The sequence below is a fragment of the Culex pipiens genome, chromosome 2, assembly GCF_016801865.2.
Source record: "Culex pipiens pallens isolate TS chromosome 2, TS_CPP_V2, whole genome shotgun sequence".
Lineage (NCBI taxonomy): Eukaryota > Metazoa > Arthropoda > Insecta > Diptera > Culicidae > Culex > Culex pipiens.
This window is the reverse complement of record NC_068938.1, coordinates 31,991,730-32,015,199: the sequence shown is the minus strand read 5'-3', so window position 1 is coordinate 32,015,199 and position 23,470 is coordinate 31,991,730. Positions and strand designations below refer to the sequence as shown.

Here is a 23,470-nt window from a genome sequence, read left to right as displayed (position 1 = left end):
TTTTAACATGTTTGGAATTATTGAAAAATCTTTTGAAATTTTGATTATTTTGGATGTACAGTTTTTTTTCGCTCAAATTTTTGTTTTCGTCAAAACATTTTTTGAAAACTAATGAAAAATATTTACATTTTTCACTAGAGCTTTAAGAATGGTGCACAATTTGGTACCTGTGATATGAATGTTAGAAAAAATGTGTATTTTGATAAAAAATTTCAAATATTGTTAACCTAAATATCAAAAATAAATTTAAATGAAAACTTGTTTTTTTTTTCAAATAATTAATCCAAAACGCTGCAAAAAAAAAAAATTTCAATTCAATTTTGACAGTTGTCCATACAAAAATGGCATGTATACATTCAAAAATCTGTATCTCGCAAAGAAATTGCTTGATTGAATTCGGTAAAGTTGTAAGTATTAGTAAGGACTTTGTAAAAAAAAACACGGTACACACATTTGCTGGTTTTTTAAATATACTTTTTGCACTTAAAAGCGAATTACTCAAAAATACTATTTTTGATTTTTTTAAATTTTTGGATATTTTTTAGGGGACAAAAAACTACATTTTTTAGGGTATAGCTCAGCAAGGGCAAACATTATTTGACCGAGTTATGAATCGATGAATCGAATAGCGGTCGCCATAATCTTTTCGTAAGTACTTTTTTTTTCAGAAAACTTCATATTTTTTGAAAATACAAAATGTGAGTATTAAACTACACACAAAAAAATATTTCTGTAAATTTACATTATTTATCATGTACCAAAAGGTATCATGATAAATGATGTATATTTCCATTAGGTCCATTGGAAATTTACATTAGATTCATTGGAAATTTACATTAGTTTTGGATTTACATTAGTTCAAATCAACTAATTCTGATTGGCCAATGGGAATGAGAAGCTCGACTTGGATTGCAGTAGGAAAAGGGTGTGGCCTATGTTCTATTTTAAAATGATTGAAGCGGGCAGCAAAAGGAAATTCTGATTTAAAAAAGTTGTTTCACAGGTAGGGGACGCATTCTCGTCGACGGTCAAGTGGAATAATGCTGGACTGGAATCGAACGGACGACGGGTAGGATGTTCGGTGTTACTGCTGCTACCCGCTGCCGACTGAGCCATCTTCGCATTTTATAAACGAACGGCTAAAGCATCAACTTGTTCAGGTCGAGGCACAGGCAGTGAGCCAGCGAAGTATGAGAGCGATAGAAAGAGAACCAAACATAACTTTTTTTAGTTCGGGTACACAGAAAAAAATATGTAAATTTACACAGCACGTAATTACTGTTTCTTATGTAAACTCACTCAATGTAATGTTGAAATATGATGTAAAGAGTTAAAAGTCATGGAAACTCAAATCTGATGAATTTATACCCTTGTTCGGCTTCCTGTAAATTCCTATGTAATGTAAATCATAAATCCAATGTATTTCTGCCAAACGTTGACTTCAAAACTACCCGAACTAAAAATAGTTATATTTGGTTCTCTTTCTATCGCTCTCATACTTCGCTGGCCCAATGCCTGAGCCTCGATCTGAACAAGTTGATGCTTTAGCCGCTCGTTTATAAAATGCGAAGATGGCTCAGTCGGCAGCGGGTAGCAGCAGTAACACCGAACATCCTACCCATCGTCCGTTCGATTCCAGTCCAGCGTTATTTCACTTGGCCGTCGACGAGAAAGCGTCCCCTACCTGTGAAAAAACTTTTTAAAATCTGAATTTCCTTTTGCTGCCCGCTTCAATCATTTTAAAATAGAACATAGGCCACACCCTTTTCCTACTGCAATCCAAGTCAAGCTTCTCATTCTCATTGGCCTATCAGAATTAGTTGATTTGAACTAATGTAAATTCCAAAAGTAATGTAAATTCCAAAACTAATGTAAATTTTCAAAACTAATGTAAATTTCCAATGAATCTAATGTAAACTTCCAATGAACCTAATGTAAATATACATCATTTATCATGATACCTTTTGGTACATGATAAATAATGTAAATTTACAGGAATATTTTTTTCTGTGTAGTTTTGAAGTCAACGTTTGGCAGAAATACATTGGATATATGATTTACATTAAATAGGAATTTACAGGAAGCCGAACACGGGTAGAAATTCATCAGATTTGAGTTTCCATGCTCAACGTTTCCATTAGATTCATGATTTACATTAGATTTAGATTTACATCGGAGTAATTTCCATTACTTTTTGCTCATTACATCATATTTCAACATTACATTGAGTGAGTTTACATAAGAAACAGCATTTACGTGCTGTGTAAATTTACATATTTTTTTCTGTGTATGCAAATACATTTTCACTGTTTTTGATTTTTGGCTTAACATACCTAAATTTTCATAATTTGCTATTTGGGTATTAAAATGATGCAGAATACAAATGCAAATAATCAAAATGCCGTAAATTCATGAAAATACAGTAGTTGTTCGGTAACTGGGCTGAGAACGTAGCCCAGTCACCGAATGTTGCTCGTTTACTGGGCTGAAAAAAAAATAACGAGGGGACCACCGATGCATAATATTTTCCAGATGAAATATATAAATAAAAATTACTCAACTTACTTTTCATATTTCTTTAATTGTAACTTGAAATTAAACAAAAGTTTGAAAAAAGTTTTTTATTTATTGAATATGATTTTTGCATCCATCATCCTCGATCATTTTGGTTTGTTTTGGTTTTTTGACGTTTGTCTGCTTTTTAACTGGGCTACAGCCCAGTTATCGAGCGCCCAGTAAAAAAGCAGCCCAGTTAAACAACGCCCAGTTACCGAACAACTACTGTATTAAAATTTTAAAAATTGTCAATGTGAGAATTAAACGATGCATAATTTATACACATTTTGACTTTATTCGAGTTTTTTTTGTGAAATACTCAAACTTTCACAAAAAACGGTATTACATAAAAATTTAAAATTTCATAATCAGAAATATGGGTAAAATTAAATTATGGCAAATTATGAAAATTTAAGTGTTTTTTTCATGAATTATTATTTGGATTTGTGAAATTTCCAGTATTTTACAAAAAAAAAACCTTCAAAATGCATACAAAATTTGGCATCTTTTGATACCGACATTGCAAATGAAAATGAAAATTTGAATATTTTTGCATAACCATTTTTTTTTAAATTTGAGCATTCTACAAAAAACTTTTAAACAATGCATACAAAATTTCACATCGTTTGAAAAGTTATATTGAGTATGTCATCTGTTAATTTCTTCATTATTTAGATAAATTTTAAGCAATGATTTTTTCTTAATTTGTACTATACATTCTCAGCATTGCTTTATTTACCTAACGGTTCTATGTTGAATAAACTTTAAGACAAAGCTTCCAGAAAGTGAAAGTAATCGCCATTTAAACTTCAATTTCGCACGCTTTATAAGCAGCTGACCAACGGGGCGCAGCCTGATTTTGTTTTTAAATGCACCATCCATCATAATTTAGAGCTTTGCGCGCCTACAGACATGACACGTGAAATCTGAGATCTTCCCGACCGCGTTCGTGTTGCATCCAGAGATTGTAATAATGGGATTTTTTATTTTTGTTCAGCTTCGCTGAAGGTCACGTTTTGGGTTTCAACGTTTTAATTAATTTAATATTTTGTGCGAAATTTTGGAAGCGATTGAATTCGACGCTTTGTTTGTGGTTTTTACAAGATTAAGTACATTTCGGATACTATTTGGTCTACTCTCAAGATTTGCATATATCAAAAATAGGGGTATTAATTTCGTTCCAACACAATCGTAGCAAAATAGCGCACTCCCCGATAAGAACTCTGCGGACCATAAAGTTTCACGTTTCCACGTTGGGCCACGTCAGGCACATCAGAGACGGCCCACAAATTAGCGCCAGCCGCGCCACACACATTCGCACAATTTCGTGCCGGTCTGAATTTCGAGTTGTTTGTTTTATCAGTTTGCTGTGTGACATCTTGCTAAACGGGTCGAGATAAACGTTTTGGTCGTGTTTCCAGAATGTTGCTGCAAACCAATTAAACGAGAAACTTTTAGTGAAAAGTGACAAAAAGTGCACGATTTCAAGGGGGGGTGAAGATGTGCAACCCTGAATCGGTGAAAATTGCAGTCAAAGTGCCACAAACCATACAATATTCACGCGACGAAAGAAGACTTGACTGCCGAAATCGTTGACGACCTGTTAAGAATAAACTATTGTGATACAAAAACTTAAAAATAGTAAGAATACTTGGGATTTGACCCCGCGTACACCCCGGCCCATGTACATGGTGGTCAGTCTGTACCTGGTGGTGTGGTTCTACGTCGAATGGAGGCTCTCGATGAAGCTGCTGGAGACGCTGCTTGACCGGGCCCGCAAGATGCGGAAGTTGACCGTGCTGCTCGCGTTCTGCTGGGTGCTGCTCGTGTCCCAGATACTGGCCATCTCGAGCCTCTACAACGATGGGTAAGAGAGAAGGGGGAAGGGTTACTTTTGAAATTCCGTCAATTTGAAACAATTGCAACACTTTCACTGCCACCACACCTGAGCAAGTTTAGAACGTGCCACAGCAGCAAACCTACCAACCTACACTTTGTTTTGTTTGCAATTCTATCCACCTCCGTTACTCCATACCTGTATCCATGTAATGCGATACCCACCTGCGGAAACCTATAGCTCCCAACAATCTGGTCGTGGGCACGTGTTTGAACACACCAGCTGAAGAAATTGACTCAATAGGCAACTCGTGCCACCTCAATATCGGAAGACCCTTCCAAGTTGACAACCGCCATCCTTGCGCTGCTCAATAACGCATTCCAGTACGACACCGCCACGGCGGTCCACGCGTGTCCGTGCCCACGCACCCACCTTGCCACGCAGCAGCAAAAGGTGAGAAAAATCTTGTTTCGTTGCGTTCTGCGTGGTCCAGCGGACACGCCGAACCGGTCGCTGCCGATATTTGCGCCACCGATTTGATCAGCGGTAATTTTAGACTCCTGGGTCGACTTGGCGCGGAATGCTCTCAGAGTCTGCAGGATTTCTTGCGTGTTTGGTCATTTTGTAGTTGTAGCTCCTACCGGACGGACTCGGCAGCAGTCCTCCGGTGTTGTGATGATGATGATCTTCCTGAAGATGTTTTGGTTCTACGTGTTGGAGGCGGTGTGCGTTGTTGGTGTTCTTGGAAGGCGTTGAGCTGATTGTTTTTTTTCTTTCTCTTTGCAGATTGCAGGACATTCCGGGTACGCCGTCGATGATCACCCTGGTCGATTACCAGACCAGCGAGATGAACATCGAGTCCAAGCTCGAGGAGAACATCGAAGCAACGCTGAAGAACATCACCCACCAGTTGGGAGAACCTGCCGCCGCGGCAGACGAAGTCACGGGCGAACCGGACGAGAAGCAAGTGGAAGCAGCGGACGTTCCGTCGCAACCTAGCGAGCAACCGACCCTGCTGGATGACAAAATTAACGACTCTGGAGGAGGATCCGCGGAGGATCGCGTGGTAGAGGATGTCCAGAACATCACGACGAAGGAGTCCAACCTGACGGAGGAGAACCCGATGCCGGTGTTCTCGGAGTGGGCCCAGAAGCAGATGGCCGAGGCGGAGAAGAAGCTGGGCGAGCATGTGAACGCCTCGGAGAAGAAGCGCAGCGCGAAACCTCCGGGTCACAAGATGCCGCCGCTGAAGCTGCGGGCGAAGAATTACGCCGCGCCAGACTGCGGAGCGAAGATCATCGCCTCGAACCCGGAGGCGCAGAGCACGGGTTCGGTGTTGACGTCCCACAAGGACGAGTACCTGCTGAACCCGTGTACGAGCAAGATTTGGTTCGTGGTTGAGCTGTGCGAACCCGTGCAGGCGGAACGGGTCGAGTTGGCGAACTTTGAGCTGTTTTCGTCGTCGCCGAAGGACTTTTCCGTGGCGGTGAGCAACCGGTTTCCGACCAGGGACTGGTCCAACGTGGGTAAGTTTACCGCGAAGGACGAACGGGACGTGCAGAACTTTAACCTGCATCCGCACCTGTTTGGGAAGTTTGTACGGGTTGAGATCCACTCGCACTACAACTCTGAACACTACTGTCCAGTGTCGTTGTTTCGGGTGTACGGAACGTCGGAGTTTGAGGCGTTCGAGACGGACAATACGCCGTCGTTGGGGGATGAAGGGGACGACGATGAGGAACTGCTGGTGGCGGGAGGTTCCACGGGGAAGAATGTGGAAGGGGTTGATGGGAACGATCGTAACATCCTGAAGTCTGCTTCGGATGCTGTGATGAACATTGTCAAAAAGGCAGCGAAAGTTCTGGGCAAGACTAATGAAAATAACAGTTTAAGTAATGATACGGAGCCTAGTGGAGGTGACCAGAACGAAACCGACACGGAACTGAGTGTCGTCCTCCACGGACTGTCACAACCGCAGTGTCGCGTGCACTGCTTTACACTCCCCTACCAGCCGCGATGCGTGTCCTGTTCCCCGGAACTGCGCGATCGCGTCGAGCAGACCATGAGCTGCAAACACAACCTCCTAACTAGTCTACTCGCCATCGACCTAATCAGTGCGTCGTTCGACGAATCTCAGCATTTGCTATGTGCCAACATTCTTGGGTTCTGCCTGGACGAATCCGTCCAGCAGTCAAGCCAGAACATCAACCGAAGCGTGATCAACCTGCTGCCCGCCGACACCATCGCGGCGTTCTGCAACATCCGGGCGTACGAGAAGGGCCTGCTCAAAGCCGTAGTCACCGAGAAGCCACCGAGTGCGCCAACGACGGCGGAACATACGACCCCAACCGTGACTACGGAGATCCCTACAAAAGTGGTCCAAGAAGAGCCAACGCTCACCACGATCCCTGCCGTGAAACCTGTAACTAAAGACGAACCAACGACGTCGCGTCCAGCGACCTCCTCCGAAACAGACCCGGAGACACCCCCGAAAGACAACGTAAACATCTTCAACGTTCCCGAGGAAGCGACTCCGCTGGAAGCGCCACCATCGGCGGGAAGTGAGCAGCGCATGGAAGAACCCTTGGTCGTGCCACCTCCTTCGGAGGTCGCCTCAGATGATGATGTGCACTCAAGCCAAGAAGATCTGGACGACAGCTTGCTGTTGGAGCATCATGACGGTGGCATTCCGATGATCACGACGACTACGACGCCAACGCCGGGATCTCCGGCCGCGGGTCAGAAGGTTCAACCGGAGAGTGTGTTCCTGCGACTTTCCAATCGCATTAAGGTGGGTTGATTCGGTGAGGTTCGTTTGGGGTCACCACTAATCTCAAATTTGTATTTTTTTAGGCCCTGGAGCGCAACATGAGTCTGTCCGGGCAGTACCTCGAGGAGCTTAGCCGTCGCTACCGCAAACAGGTCGAGGAGCTGCAGCAGTCGCACGCGAAAACGCTGCACGAGATCGAGGAGCAGACTCGGCGGATGCACGAGAGTGAGGCCACGCTGCGCGAGGAGAACGAACGGCTGCGGGCAGAGTTTGTTGGCTTTCGCGACAGCATTCTCAGCTGGAAGAACATCACGATCGGGCTGGTGGGCTTTGCGGTGGTGAATATCGTGATGGTGTGTGCGCTGGTGCGGAGTTGTGGCGGTGGGGGAAGTGGAGCGAGGGGGGAATCCGAACGGGACTCGATCGACCGGGAGTTGGCGCAGGTCAGTGCGAGTGGGAAGCCGATTCGGGAGCGATTGCTGAGGAGAAAGTCGATCGATGGAGTTATTGGAGGCTCGGTGCAGTCGGTCGCGGGTGGAACGCTGCGGAAGAAACGACCCAGTGAAGAGGCGTTGAACATTAGTGGGACGTACGAGAATTTGCTGATCGACGATGGGGGAGGAGACAGCGCGAAGGTCGAGCGAAAAAAGGGTAGAAATAAGCATCGAAAGGTTTCGGCGCCGGCGATGACGCAGTCTCAGTTGCCGCAGGTTAACGGCAAATCCAAACGAGCCGCGTCGGTTGAACCTCCCGCGGTCAAAGCGGTGACCAAGACCGAGTTGGTGCGGACCGAGTCTGCGCCGGAACCGCGTAAGCCATCGCCAGAGGCAGTCACCAGCTTGGACGATACCAACCGCATCGATGAGATCCCATTTCTCGAAGACAACGATGAGTTCATCATTCCAACGGCTTCAGATCTCTCCTACAACGAGTTCGTGCCCGACTCGACCTCGGAGGCCAACAAAACCGGCAACGGGATGCTTTCCTCCACCTCGTCGATAGACTCCAAGTCGACGAAATCCGGCAAGGGCCGACGACTCTCCTCGCCGGCCTTCTTCAAGTCATCCCTGCTGCGGTCCAGCCGCAAATCCTCGGGCAAAAAGTCCACACCCAGCCAAAATGTAAGCAGTGCCAGTAGTAACACGAGTAGTAGCGCAGGAAGTAGTAATGTTCGAATTAGCATTAACGTTCACAGCCCTAGTGCCAGAGCCGTCACCGTCGAAGACGACGCCGACAGTTGCCAGGTGGACGGATCCACCACCAACAACAACTCCAGCAACGGCTGGGAGTGGTACAAGCTGAAAAAGTCCTCTAGTCAAGACAAGTTCACCAAACGCAAATCCAAATCGGAAAGCCCGGACGCGGACGTGGTGGGCAACGGGTCGGCGCTCAAATCGTCGCTGTCCTTTCACGGCGGCGCGGACGGCAAGAGTGCCAACGGTGGCAGCTTCCGGCGGCTGTTCCGGAAGGTTTTCTAGTTTTGCTGCTGCTGCGGGCCGCCGCAGGTCCGCGAGGATGACTGTGGCGGGGGTGGTTCCTTAATAGACTGACTGACTGAGAGAGAGCGATAAGAGGTGGGTGGAGCTTTAAAAGCGCTTGAATGGTGGACGCGTGCGTGTGCGTGCGTACTCTAAACAACTACACACAACATACACACACAACACAATACAACACTGCTGCAGTAACTAAAAGAAACTAGTAATTGTTCGTTTATTTTTTAATTGTACATGTAGGGCAAAGTATATCTTGAAATATATCTAACTAAATTATTCGCGGATCGGCGTTGTGCATCGATAAATCGTTTTTTTTTTCATAATCAGTGTATGTGTCGCAATGAATGTTCTTTGTTTCGTGATTGTTTGTCAATTTGTTGTTGAAATTCATATGTTTCGGTAATAAAGTTCATATTTAAGCTATGAAAGCGATTTCAAAATTTGAGACTTTTATCTACAATCACAAATTACATAATTTTCAAGTGCTCAACTAGACTTCTGGAACAATATTTTAACCTAGTCTATTTCATTTATCTCTTTTTGACGTTATACTAAAGACATAACTAAATTTTTAAAATTAGATTTTTATTTGGCTGAAACTTTGTGGATGGATTCTTTACTGACTTAATAAGTAATTTGACATTATTTTTGTCTTATTGTTGTTGCTAATATTTCAGTCTCTAAAATATTTTGTAGTTTTTGAGAGAAAGCATTTTTACTTCTTCTAATTTTAAAATTTTCAACTTCATTTTAATATTTTTCAGCTTGATACAATTATCTTAAAAAATAGCATAAACATCAACAAAACTAGACACAAAAATACATTGAGATTTTTAGAATTTCGAAGATTACGTTCGCGTTACATTCACCTAACCTCCAACGAGGAATTAGAAAATAACAAACCTAAGACTTGTTCAAAACTATGATCTATACACAACACAACATACACACGTAGAAAGTTCTAAACTAAAAAAAAAACGCTTGAAGCGTTTAAAAAAATCACAACTGTCGCATGATGTTGAGCTAACCCAAACAAAATCTTAGAAAAACAAAAACGAACGATATTTTAACAAAACAATTAGTAAACAACACAAAATACCCATCATGCCTGCTTGCGAAGAAGGAGGATAGCCTAACCCTTAGCTCTGTTAATATGTTTACGTTTAGTCATAACTATTGATCGTACGTGTTTGAAAAGCTTGACGCTTTGTGTGTAAATATGTGGAAAAAAGTACGAGTACGAAACGTAATAAAACACACACAATATTATGTGCTCTGTATTAAAATTTAAAAGGTACGACGGATTTTCTTTCGCGTAGAACAAAAAGAACATTTCCCAAGTGGGGTCAACTCGTTTATTTTAAATCTTCAACGCTTGCACAAACTCCTCCAAATCAACGAGCTCCTCTCGGCTCAGCTTATGCTTCTTGGCGAGCGCGTTGATCTCCTGCGCGGATCGTTTCATCGCCTCCTGCCACTTGTCTGCGCTGTCCAGGGCGGCGTTGTCGGCGCAGTAGAAAATCTCGTTGACGTCCTCCTCCAGCTTGTACGACAGCACGTACCGGAACACGCGGCGCAACTCCCGCAGCACGGACTCCCGGAGCGTTTCGTCCCGGCAGACCAGGTTCAGGATGAACAGTCCGTCCGCGCCGAGCAGCGTCTTGGCGTTGTCCAGAACGGCTCGCTCGACGAAGGCCTGCGGTGGACAGCTCATGCCGAGGGTGGGATCTTTGCTGTCGACGTCGAACAGGATGGCGCGGAAGCGTTGCGACGATTGGACGCAATCCGCGAGGTAGTCGATGCCGTCGCGGATTTGAACCGCCAGTCGGTCGTCCAGGGCGAGCCCGAAGTAGCTGGTCGCTACGGTTAGCATTTCCGGGTCGATCTCGACCGCGACCAGGCTGGTGTTGCGCAGGCACTGATGGATAAAGGTGCACAGGCCACCGCCGCCCAAACCGACCACCATTACGGGGTTCGCTGCTTGGCCAGTAGCCAAGCAGGTCGCCAGGTGGACACCGACCGTCATGTACAAGTGGTGTTGACAGGCTAGATATCCCGGGTCGACGACCTTTGACGAAGTTTTCGATTTGCCTTTTCCCTTGACCAGCTTGACCGCGGCCTCCGATTGAATCACAAACTGGTTGTTCAGGAAGATCAGGCGTCTAAAGATGCGATTGTCGTTGCCCAAGATCTCCTCCACGATGTAGTCACCGGACATGGTTGAGTGTCCTTTGAAGATGGTTTCGCGTTGACCAACTTCCGAACCCAGTGAAAGATACGGAATATGGGCGTGCAATCCGTGCGGGGCCAGCGATTTGACACTTTCTGCCAACTCATCCTTGACGGCATCCCAACTTGCGTAGACCTGTCCACGATGTAGCGAAACAATCGCTAACCTGTCGTGACTTGCCGAAGCTAGCAGCTTCTGCCGGCCTTGAGGAGTCGAAAACAGCCACTCCGTTTCCCGCCCTTGCGGCACAATGAACGCCGCGTACTTCCCGTTTCCTCGAATCGGCTTCTGGTCCAGCACGTGGATTGTGTACCGCGCAATTTCCTCCCCAGGTCGATGCAAATCCAGCGATACCTCGCTCATCCCGGCAATACTCCCCCTGACCAACCCGTTGCAAACCATGGAAGCTTTCTGGGCGGCGGCCACCGAGAGAACAATTTCTTCCGGCTTTTGAACCCGTTGAATCTCATCTCCGGCGAGGCAAACCTCGTACACCTTCATCGGCAGCTTCCGAAACTTTGTCGCCACCACCACAAACACCGGCATCGAAGTTCCATCGCTGTTCCCTTCCGCCGTCTTCTGCTCCGCCTCAACGCACCGAATCGCCCGAAACATGAACTCGTGCTCGGGGAAGAAGCTCAACACTTCCTTCAGGATGTGCTCCTGAAGCAGCGAAATGCACACGTAACGACCTCCCACGCGCAACACTCGAGCAATCTCCGAAAAGTACTTCCTCACCGTCGCGATCGTCTCTTCAGTTTCATCAGTGAACAGCGCGTCCAGCGTACCCTTATCCAACACCACCGAGTACTTCTCGTCACTGAAAGCGGTCATCGCGGTTGCGTCCATGTGGTACCACAGCATTTCCGGCCGCGTCGTCCGATTCGCGTCCTGCATCTGCTTGATGACCACTTGCGAGATGTCGATGTTGGTGATTTGTCTACAATACCAACCAAATTAGCAACTTCCCCGACTCCCAACCACCCACACCGCATTACCTGAACCCAACATCATACAAGTCCATGCTGAGCTTGGAGTTGCCGCAGCCGACCATCAGCACCTCGTCCTTGGTTTTGATGTACTTGTGCAGCTGGCCGCACAGTTCCGGGTATTCGCCGTACCTGCAAGAATCTCAACCTTAGAACCCACATCTCCTCGACACCTCGCAACTTACAACACTCACCATTCGAAGGCCTGCTTGCCGCGCTTCTTGAAGAAGTTGTTCCAGTACTCGGTCGTACCGAACTCGGTGGCCGTTTTGGGCAGCAGATTCATGGTTAACTGGGGCTGTGGGTATCGGTGCAAATCTGTGATGAACTAGCCGCAAGGCACATGTGGCCGTCGTCGGCGTGAGATGGTAAACAAAAACAAACCGTTTGGGTGTAGTTGTGTTGAGTGATTTTAGGGCAGGGGGAGGTTTGTGGGTCATCCATAAATTGCGATTGATTAGTTGAGGAATACATTTCAACTAATTTATTTGTTTAGTCGGTTTAGTCCAATGTTTTAATTTGTCAAAAAATTTAAATGAATTTATATGAATGTTAAATTAAATACGTAGTTTACCAAAAATTGGACACCTTCTTAGTTCAGCTAGTCAACGCAAGATGTCAGTATGTAGGAATGATAAAATCGGTGTACGGTGTGATCATGACCAGAAAAAATTAAAAAAAATGTTAACTTGACTTAAAACGCACTCACTACATCTACTCATTAGCTTTGTAGCACTTTTGCTTAATTGCTCTGTATTACTTTGTTGTACTCCTTAACTTGTTTCTGCTCTTTTATTCTCTTACTCCTTGCTCCTTTACTATTTTTTTCTTTTCTTCTTTGCTCCTTAACTTTTTACTTCTTTTTTCCTTATTTGCTCCTTTGCTACTTTGCCTAACTCTTTGATACTTTTTATCTGGTTTCATTCTTTGCTCCTTTCCTTAAGGTCGTTGAAGGTGTTCTTCACTTTTGGGGCAATTATTGTTAATGATGGTTCTGAATTCAGGGTTCAGAAATAGTATGTTGAAATGAAAAAATAATCACGATATGTAAAGTGCTTCTAGAAACAACACAAAGAAAATCATTTTTTGATTGATACTTTCTGATTCAAGATTTGAATGTTTTTCTAAAACAAACATGGCCGCCAATGGCCGATTTGGAATGATGCCTTCCAGAGTCTTAATTAGCTAGTAGGCTACTGCTGGGTCTCGTGGCGCAGGGGTAGCGGCTTCGGCTGCCGATCCCGATGATGCTATGAGACGCGGGTTCGATTCCCGCCTTATCCACTGAGCTTCTATCGGATGGTGAAGTAAAACGTCGGTCCCGGTTTCTCCTGTCTCGTCAGAGGCGCTGGAGCAGAAATCCCACGTTAGAGGAAGGCCATGCCCCGGGGGGCGTAGTGCCAATAGTTTCGTTTTTCGCTACTGCTCTACTGCTTTACTCCTTTTAATACTTTCTACTCTTTTGCTAAATTACTCCTTTTCACGCCTTTTTTCTTGTTTACTCTTCTACTTATTTCTGCTCCTTCTACTCCTTTTTGCTCCTTTATATTTCTAGAGGAGTATATAAAAAAAAAACAAAGTAAACGAGTAGAAAATATAAATTGAGTAAAAGAGATTTCAGGAGTAAAAATGATTTAAGGAGTAGAAAGTAGCAACAAGAGAAAAGGAGTTAAAAGTTAAGAGTAAAACGATTATAAAATGAGTAAAGAGAAGTAGAAAGGAGTAACGAGGAGTAGAAAAAAGAGTAAAAGGAGCAAAAAGGAGTAGACCCAAAAAAATGCTATTTTTTACAGCTTATCATCTTTTGCTTAATTAATCCTTTCTACTCCTTTTTCTTTTCTACTCTTCTACCCTTTTCTACTTCTTTTTACTCATTTATTTGATTACTCCTTTCTATTTCTTTACTCCGTTCTACTCCTCTACTCTTTTCTGCTCTTTTAACATTTTCTACTCCTTTATATTTTTAAACTCCTCTAGGAATAGAAAGGACTAAGGACTAGAAGAAGCAGAAAGGATTAGAAAGAGAGACGTATAGGAGAAAAAAAAGAAAGTTAAGGAGAAGAAAATTTTAAAGAATTAGATAGGAGCGAATAATTATACTTTTCAACTCCTCTACATTTTTCTACTCCTTTCTTCTCCTTTCTACTACTCTAATCCTTTCTACTGATCTACTCTTTTTTATTCTTAGAGGAGTAGACCCCTTTACTCATTTCTGCTCTTTTACTCCTATACTCCTCTACTTTTTCTTTGCTCCTTTACTTTTTTCTTCTTTGCTCCTTGGCTTCTTTATGCTCCTTTTTTCCTTTACTCGGTTTACTAATTTTTCCTTTTTTGGCTCCTTTGCTACTTTGCTATTTTGACTGCTCATTTCTGTTTGTATTTTTTGTGTTCAAAAGAAGAATTTTTGAAAGAAAAAATGCACTTAACAAAATAAGTTTTCTAAATTTCAACCAGTTTTCAAATGCCGCTTTTTAGAAAATGATTGATTGATTTTCAATGTTAAAAAATCAAACATTCGTGAACTTTTTGGGGCGCTTCTCTGCGCGTAGAGGGTGACGATTCTCGAGATTTTCAATTTCCCGGGAATCGAGAGTTAGATTTGCCCATTTCCCGGGAATTCCCGGGACCCGGGAGTTTTTTTTGACCATGCCGATAGTGCCAAAAAGTTAAAATGAAAAGTAATAAATTTGTTTCTTTTCAATAAATTCAATTCAGTTCTTCTTATTCAGAAAGTGTAAATTTTAACTTGTAAAAAATCCAATAACTTTAATTGAGAGAAGCCAAAAATATGCGGACCACCCCCTTAATTTTGGTACCTCCCAAAAAAAAAAAATAACTTTTCGAATCGACGAACTTCGGGATTCTTGCATGTTTTGATAATATCAACAGCCTCGCCAAATTTGAGCAGAATCGGCGAGGGTAATTTTCAAATTTTTATTTTTTCTTGCACACTTCAGGTGGAATGACCCAAATATGCTTTAAGGTAAATTTTGGGGTCCACATATTTTCGGCTTCTCTCAATTAAAGTTATTGGAATTTTTGACAAGTTAAAATTTACAGTTTCTGAATAAAAAGATTAGAGCAGCATTGGTTTATTCGAACTTGATCATCGAATATTGAACATTCAATGTTCTAAACAATTTTGAATTTTTGAAATGTTTTTCTGATTAGTTTATATAATTTTGCTTCAATTTTAAAATTTCCCGGGAGTCTCGACCGAATTTCCCGGGAATCGAGAGGTCAAAAAATGGTCGATTTCCCGGGATTTTTTTCCCGGGAATTCCCGCTCGTCACCCTCTATCTGCGCGTAACAATAGGTGATTAAAGCTCATGTATATAATATATACATCGTAATATTATTACGAATTTATTTTGCAAATAAGCAAATCTTACATGGACTGTGATATCTCGCTTGAATAAAAAACAAAACACCCCAATTTATAATACTCACTGTGAGATGAAAAAATTAAACTGCATCTTTATTTCCGAAATTCCTTCAATTTCTTTTTCTCCCGGACAGTATTCCAAACGATTATCCTTATCTAAACGTGTGACTTGATGGTCTAAAATTTCGACATCGTCTAATTTATTCCATGAGATGAGTAATTTATTTGTTTTTGGTTTGGAATTTTACTTGTTTAATTTTTGTTTTGTTGTTTAAATTGATTACACAAACATGCATTAGTAACGAAAATGTGTATAACAAGTATATGAATTATTAGTTTTGTTTCTGTGTTGTTTCGTTCATTAGTATGTAGCAATGCAATACTTTCTCCTATTTTGTTAGTACAATCCTTTACTGACCTACCGTTCAAGAAACTTGTATCTAAATTACATATAAGTTTCTTCTTTTTCTGCGATTTATCTTTTCCTTTTTTGCTGCTATGGTAATACATCTTAATTCTTCTTTTAGTTCAGCTTTTGTTTTCATGGGATTCTTTCGCATTTGTGTTGTAGATTTGTGCTGATTTTCGTTTGCATTTGTAGCATTATAAACTAGATATAGTTGAATTTGTAACCCTAATCAAGAAATTTCAAACAATTTGATCAAGATATTTTTTTTAATGAAAAATGTTAAACCGAGAATTGATGAACTAAATTTGTTTTGATGATTATTTATAAACTTTTTTCAGCTAGAATAGGGTTACACATTCAATATGGTAGTAACATAGGGGGAGAGGGGGTAATATGCACCCCCTAAGGGAAAACTGTCATTTCTCAACCATTACAGCATTACTGTGGAAGACTTTTGTTCGATGTTCTAAAACAACTATTATTCTTCGTCATCCATGTGAAAAAAGTCTTAAAAAACCTCAAAATTGTTCGAAAATATCAAATTTCTAAAAACATTTTTGATTCATTTCAAACAAACATGCGGGGCAATATGCACCGCAACATTGGGGCAAAATGCACTACAACAACGGGGCAAAATGCACCACAACATGGGGCAAAATGCACCGGATAAAAGCAGTTTTCACTAGTCACCACTAGATGACACCGCTGTTTTTACAAAGGAGCTTCACAGCGGTGCATTTTGCCCCGACCACGCTTTTTGCAGAAAATTTAATTAAAAATGCACTTTTTGATGTTTTTGAACTCATCTATCTACAGAATAATGAAGATTTTGGCAAAAACTATATACCTCAACACTTACAATATGAATAAATGCTTTTTAAATTGTCCAAAACTCATAATGAAAGTTCAATGAAAATTAGATGAAAACACAACATTTTAAAGTTTTGCAAATAACTTAAGCTGTTTTTATACTACGATGCTCAAATTTTTCCAGCATGGTTTAGCAATGTTAAGCTTCCAATTTCTTTGATTTTTTCCCGGAAAATTCTTCCAAATGCCGAGAAAATCAGGGGGTGCATTTTGCCCCGGGGGTGCATATTACCCCCTCTCCCCCTACAATTATTCCTAAAGACGTAATGGCCTATCGTTTAACGTTGACGGCATTGCAGGGTTATCAGCCATTATGCCATCAACTATAATCGAATTTGAGAACGTAAAAATTATGTTTCAGTATGATTTTTTTTTGTAATAGTTCTTTGATTGACTAGCATTTCACTTTGATGGTTGAGATACTTTAAGTTGTTTATTTCATTTTGACGATTTTCTCCAGCAAGTCGGGTGGTGTCCTTTCAAGACACCAAACTTCTTATAGGCTGTTTTGAAGTTGCGCAACTGTGCTTCTATTGGACATTTAATGTTGTGAACCACGCGTGCGGCATCTGCCATTCAATATAAGTTTTTTTTTCTCTGTGGTTGTATTGTGGTTATATATAAATCTGTTGAGTTTACATATATTTGTTTATTGCAGTTTTGAGTAACGAAAATGTTGTACTTGTAAACTTATGGTAGTTTCAGTTTTGCAGTATTCTTATCATGCTCCGGAGTTGCGGAAACTTCGGACCATGTTTGGTTCATCTGTCGGTAATTTTGAACTGAAATGTTTAACTTAGGTTTGTAGTGTTGCACGATTTTCCAATTGTTTGTATTTGCCCGTTGAAAATTGTTTTATTATTGTATGTGTATTGTTATAATGCTTCCGGTTCTATTAATATGTGTGTGTATTCTTTCCTGTGAATACACCCATATGAATAGCTATTGTTTGTCTTATATACTATTGCGCCTTATCGAGTGGCAGATGTCGCTCCTTCCAGTGAGTTGAAGGACTGCGGGCATATTTGAGAAACTGGAAATATTTGGAATTCGAAGATTTATTCATCTTTTCAAAGTATACATTTTTCTTTAAATATATTAACACTAGCACTTGTTTTTGAGATTGACACCCTTGGTTATATGCACTATTTAAGTGCAATTTTCATTTCAACGTGTTGAGTTTACGAAAATTGTATGCGAGGTTTGATTATCATAAATACTGGAATTAATTTTGTCTGATTTTCGAAAATTGTAATCAAATTAGTCACCAAATGATTGATTGTAATTGGACATTGATTGTTTTGGATATTTATGACTTCTTTATCCAGTTTTAAACATGATTAAAACATTTTCTGTACAGATCGCACCATTCTTTCCACTAATCTTAACTTTTGTTAGGTGTAACATATCAGCTTTCAAATGCTGTAGCAGATGTTACGGATAAAATCTTTTAAACTACTGGTTAATATTTCTTAATTACATCTAATTTTTGTTTTGTTATCAAATGTACATGAAATCACACGACGACACTTGGTTGCAAGAACCAAATTTCTACTCTATCTGTAAGATGGATTAAATACAACGGCATTTTTAAGACATCGATTCAGATTTCCTACTTTCTCAACAAGATGTCGATTGCACGTTTCCCGTCCTGATTCATCAGACTGTTATCGATTCGCTTCTGCAACAAGTTGTAAATATCAACGTACTGATGTTCTGCGGCCAAGTGCAACGCACTATTGCCCAGCCGATCTTGGCCATTGATGTGCAGGCCCCGGATCTTGAGCAGCTCTCGTACGGCGCTGGGATTGCGCGAGTACACAGAATAGTGCAGAATCGTTCGCCGGTCATCGTCCAGCGCATTCACGTCGATCAACGCTCGCGTAAGCAAGATCCTCGCAATGGCGAGATTATTGTTCGAGACTGCCGTGTGCAGAATGGACTGTTTGTTGGTGAGAGGGATGCTCGGATCGGCACCGCTGTCCAGCAGGAGTTGGAATATCCGTACGCTTCCGGTTTGGGCACTGATGTGAAGCGCCGTGAAGCCTTCCTGGTTGCGATGGTTCAGATGGAAGTTGTTGTCTTTGTGCAGTTTGATAAAATAGTGAACCATCTCGAGGGATCCCTTCAGAACAGCAATGTGAAGGCAACGGTTCTGTGCTACGTACGGAGCTAGGATGAACGGGGTTATGTTTGGGAAGTTGTTGATCAGGTAGCGAATGATGTCCAGTCGATCGAACATCGCTGCTGTAGAAATTACGTTCTGACCTGACTTGTTCGTGTGTTCAACGTCAGCACCGTGCTGTAGAAGGAGTTCAACTGTTTGAATGTCTGCGCTGGTCACCGCGTGGAAGAGTGGAGTTGATCCGGTCGAATCTGGCCCGTTGACGTTCAAGGTATGCCCTTGAAGCAGGTAGCGTAGAATGCTTACAAAACCAGAGCGTGCAGCAGCATGAAGCAGATATTGCTGTGGAGCTATTGATTCAGCAATCAATGATATATCTGCACCACAGTTCAGAAGGATATCGGCAATCTCCAGATATCCTTTTTGAATTGAGATTGTCATAGCTGAATTGACGTGTCTCGGATCGAGGAGATTACTGTGACAAGTGAGCATTCGGACCATATCTGTGTTCTGATTAATCACAGCGAAATGAAGCGGCGATAAGCCGTTGGAGTTCAGCAGATTGTGGTTGGCTCCATACTTCAACAAAACACGCACCGCGTCGGTTTGATTGGTTAGACAGGCTATATGCAAAGGAGTGTCTAAATACTTGGAAGTTTGCGTATCAACTTCAAAGAAGTTCAACAGGACTCGTATTCGTCCTTCATCGCTGGCAATGTGCAGTGGTGTCAAACAGTCTTCAGCTTCTAATTTGTACTGTAAATTTGCCTTTTTCAGCAGATACATAATCTCCAAGGAGTGCAGACACTCCGGAATCTGGACAGCTTTCAGCGATCGTTTGTGTTTTAGAAGCATTCGGACTATACTAAGATTTCCCAACTCGACGGCAAGATCGAGCGAAGTTTTTCCCAGCAGATTTTTTGTCTCAACTTTCACGTGATGCTTTAAAAGCAAACGAACAATCTTGGTATCACCATTTTCGATTGCTAAGTGAAGGCAAGTGTTTCCTGCCACGTCCTGTAGGTTTGGATTACCGCTGTGATTCAGCAAAAGCACGGCAATCTCCCGGTACCCCCTGTGACAAGATATCTGCAGCGCGGTCTGACCAAACGAATCTTTCCGGTTGATGTTGGTCTTCACCCTTGGATCATTGGCGATCATGTAATTCAGTGCGTGAAGCCTTCGATGCCGCGCAGCTAAAGGGTAAAGACTTGTGTATTCTACATAATTTAGCATAAACTCCACCATTTCTTCCTTATCATCTTCACAGTACTGCAGAAACAGATTGATACAACTCTTTGCAATTTTCTCGTCAAGCAAGTCATTGTTCTTTAAAAATATGATCGCTTCGTGATCATTGTTCAAAAACAACCACGTGTACTGACTGGCATTTTTCGAGTACCATTTCGCACCGGCATTGGTAAGCGATTTGATCATGTCTACGTTACTTAGCTTGCATGCCACATCGAGCGGTGTTTGACTGTAGGCGTCCTGTTGGTTCAGATCTTCGCATTGATCCAGCAGCAGGTTCAGTAGTTCGACATTCCCCGACAGTACCGCGTAATGTAGGACTTCTGCGTTCGATTCGGTATTCACGTCGTAATCCGGGTGATTCTCCAGGAAGCTTGTGAAAAGCTTGTCGAACGTGAAGATCATCGGGATCGCTTCGATCTGGTCGTAACCAAAGTCGGACGCAATTTTCAGCAGTACGTCCTCTTCGTTGGTGAGCAAGGCAAGGTTGAAGCAAAAGCGTATTCTCGCGGTCAGGTTCGTCAGCAGATCGTGGAACTTGACGTTGCAGGGAATGACTTTAACGTCCTCCATGAGATGGGAGAGAATCTTCAGCAGCTCGTCAACGTTGCGTAGGTCGAGCAAGTGTCCCAACAGTAGGCAACTCTGCGTTTGAACCAGCCGATCCACAACTCCCCGGTGCAGATGATCCTGTCCGATCAAGTATTGCTCCGCCTTTATGGTGTCCAGTATTTCAACGCAGCTTTGTATCCGAAACCCCTCCAGCGTATCGCTCTGACGTTGAAGACACTCCAAGCGATCTGCAAAGCTCCAGCTGTGGCGCTCGTAGATCTCGGAGATGATGTTCTTCGAGAGTTTCATAACGCTGAGCGCGTTTTGAAGAATCGTTTTCGAGCTGGTATTGGGGATGAGCACTTCGTACGTTAGTCCTCCATGGGCCAGATAGTTTCTCATGTTACGACCGGTTAGGACGGGGACGTAACCAGATATGCTTTCGGCGTTGTTTAGCAACTTTGAGGACAGTGCCCAGGTCGCTTCGAGCATCAGCATCTCGAACGCGATCTCCTCTGTCCGATCGAATGCTCGCAGATTCATGTTTTGGTCCATGAATAGCGCTTGCATTTGGGATATCTTTGCATCGATCAGTTTTTGGTCTTCCTGCTTGAGATCTTGTAGGATGATTGAATCTATGGCAATTTTGTGCTTTTGCAGACACTGTCGTAGGAGGTCGTACCGTTTTTCGGGGTAATCTTTCGCTTTTTGAAACAGTGGATCTTGAGCTAGTGTGGTTAATGATCGACCTGTACGTTTTTCGAGTCGATTGATAAGATCCGTGATGTCATCTACTGAGGGAAAGAAGGATATTCTTGAATTGTCTGTTGCGGGTTTGGGGAGGTTTGTTTGATGTGTATCAATGGCATGCTGAATGCGAGTAACGAGAAGGATTATTCTTGATTCAATCTGATCGTCGTTGATCGACGGAAGATCTTCGTGCAGAAATGTAAGAAGGTTGGATTTGAGTCGGTTAAGGAAGAGGGTATTGATTTTTCTGTCGAGTTGGAAAACTCGCAGATGTGATCGAAAGAGGTGTTTGATTTTATCATGATTGTGATTGGATTTGATTTTGGATACGATACAGTCAAACAGTAGGATTGCGTTGGTGAAATGATTGTGAAGAGATTTGTAGCTGTCAATTTCCTTTCTGATGCTGAGTTTGATCTTTTCGAAACGATCGCTTAGCTTGGTGGTGGGCAGATGCTGTGCGATCGAGTCTATGATCGTGTCAATTTCCAGCAGTAGGAACGGTGCAAATTCTAAATCTTTGAGAAGATCCGTCGAGTTGTTGCGGAAAATGTAAGCGTAGTACGATTTGATTTCCTCTAAACATTTACTATCATACAGACGGTTCATTAGGGTTTTGATCGCTAATATGTAGCCCAAGTTTTGTATGTACAAGAGAAGATTTCTCAAAATTTTAAGATTACGATGCAGCTCGGCGTAGTCGACCTCTTCGTCCATTGTTTCCAGCAAGGAGGAGAAATCTCTACGGCAGTGCGACAGATAGTGACGTACTTTGGTATCGCTTAGAAAGTACCTCGGAATCAAAATGCTGAGAAAGCTAGTCAAATGGCGCCCAATGTTGGGCATATCTCTACTACTTCGGATGGTTTCACCTAGAACTTGCACGACCCGCTTCATGGCTAGCACGTCAATTTCGCGACTGGCACAGAACTTCATGTCTACAACCGAGTTCACATAGCTGAGGGCTCGGTTGATCGAGTGAAGTTCCTTCATGCGGCTGTAGTTTTTCGCCATTTTGCGGAAAACCTTTCGATTCTTGTCGGAGATCTTCAGCGGCCGTGACCTGGAACAGTGATAGTCGAACTCGTACTCGTTAGCCTCGGTGCGCACCTTCCGCAGGACATCTTCCGGCAGCAGGTGATCCCGTTGAATCCGCCGCAGTTGACTCAGCAGGTTCTGTTCGGTGAGGTGTCCGTACGAGGTCTGTCGTGAACACCAGAGGTCCTGGAGACGACTTCGGTAGCCGATGGTGTTCTGACCTCCTCCGGTAACGACGTAATAGCAGAACATGAGGTCACGGTTCAGATCCAGGGACCACCGGAAACGTTTCGAGGATGGAGTTGGGGATGACGGGGAGCACAAGGACGGTGGAGGACTTGGTGATGGCGTCAAATTGTAGCACGGTAGAGCGACTATTTTCTTCAACTCGTTGGCGGCTGCTTCCAGGTATGTCAGCAACTGGCGCTTGTCGATCAGCAATTTGTACGTGTCGTAATGGGGTGGATTTTTCCAGATGTGCAAAAAGATTCCTGTGGAAGAAAAGAAAAGAGTTCCTTTTCAGTAAATCGCGTCCGATATTATCGCTCTTAATCTCTTCATTGCGTTCGAAATCATCATCTATTTTGTAAAAAGAAAGCGCTTGCAATCGTTTGCACTTTTGTAAATTTCCCAGTACAGAAGATGTACAAAGAAAACGAGTTGCAACTGCCGTAAATGCTGTTTTCTTAGCACGAACATCTCCCCTCCCACGCCCCGTATAATCCTGGAAAGCAGTAACACCCTGAAGGCAGCTGCTGGCACGTTTCAACTATGCCAACGATTTTCCTTCTGCTGTGTTGTGCTTCTCCTCGAACTGGCCATCAAACCCACTTCCCACTTCGACTTCAAGCTCCCAACATCCCCTCCAAGGTCCCAAGGTGGAAAAGAAATGGAAAATAATTTAAAATTTTTGTCGATTAAATCTACCCACCACGCACCTGGACCCACCATCCCCAACCCGTAATGGAAAATGCTTTTCCCAGGAAAGCTTCGAATTTGTACTTTATGCTTGCCTTCTTTCCATCCCGGAGCGTCCGGTCGTCTGTCTTTTTTAATTTTCGCAATTTTTCCTTCAACTTTTCCTCGTTTGCTTTTTCCCACCCCAGTGAGGGGGTTCCTCCTTCTGTTGGTCGCTCGGAATCGTGCCAGCTATTTACAAAGTTTGCCTCCAACTTTGAGTGGGTCGTTCGCATTTTTATTGTAGATAATATTTT

General features: G+C 42.9%; 3 protein-coding genes across 6 annotated transcripts in view; 1 reads left to right on the top strand and 2 right to left on the bottom strand.

Annotated features, from left to right (window-relative positions):
- The window catches only part of LOC120426882 (SUN domain-containing ossification factor), a 46,484-nt gene extending 37,361 nt beyond the window's left edge, over positions 1 to 9,123 (top strand). The window contains exons 3-5 of one of the 4 annotated variants that reach the window (XM_039591687.2): positions 5,180 to 7,184; positions 7,247 to 8,284; positions 8,359 to 8,496. In XM_039591687.2, coding sequence (XP_039447621.1) covers positions 5,180 to 7,184; positions 7,247 to 8,284; positions 8,359 to 8,364 — 3,049 coding nt within the window. In that variant the 3' untranslated portion in view covers positions 8,365 to 8,496. Of the gene's footprint in view, positions 1 to 4,084; positions 4,424 to 5,179; positions 7,185 to 7,246 lie in introns of those variants that run through there. The other 3 variants (XM_039591686.2, XM_039591685.2, XM_039591684.2) reach the window with 3 other exon arrangements.
- Positions 8,939 to 12,248, bottom strand: LOC120426885 (eEF1A lysine and N-terminal methyltransferase homolog). Its single transcript, XM_039591688.2, has 3 exons — positions 12,070 to 12,248; positions 11,885 to 12,007; positions 8,939 to 11,826 (listed from the first exon to the last, which is right to left on the bottom strand). The coding sequence occupies exons 1-3, from the start codon at positions 12,159 to 12,161 to the stop codon at positions 10,017 to 10,019; spliced, it is 2,025 nt and encodes a 674-aa protein (XP_039447622.1). The 5' UTR covers positions 12,162 to 12,248; the 3' UTR covers positions 8,939 to 10,016.
- Positions 12,249 to 16,790: 4,542 nt separating this feature from the next.
- On the bottom strand, positions 16,791 to 23,207 carry LOC120426894 (uncharacterized). Its single transcript, XM_039591699.2, has 2 exons — positions 23,195 to 23,207; positions 16,791 to 22,771 (listed from the first exon to the last, which is right to left on the bottom strand). Exons 1-2 carry the CDS (start codon positions 23,205 to 23,207, stop codon positions 18,153 to 18,155), a joined length of 4,632 nt encoding a protein of 1,543 aa, XP_039447633.2. The 3' UTR covers positions 16,791 to 18,152.
- Between the last annotated feature and the right edge of the window lie 263 nt (positions 23,208 to 23,470).

Bases quoted from the DNA above. Each gene is read 5' to 3' on its own strand.
- LOC120426885 (XM_039591688.2), bottom strand. From the start codon at position 12,161: ATGAATCTGCTGCCCAAAACGGCCACCGAGTTCGGTACGACCGAGTAC. The intron at 12,008-12,069 runs GTGAGTGTTGTA...AGATTCTTGCAG, and splicing joins GGCAAGCAGGCCTTCGAATG to GTACGGCGAATACCCGGAAC. The intron at 11,827-11,884 runs GTAATGCGGTGT...TTGGTATTGTAG, and splicing joins TTGTATGATGTTGGGTTCAG to ACAAATCACCAACATCGACA.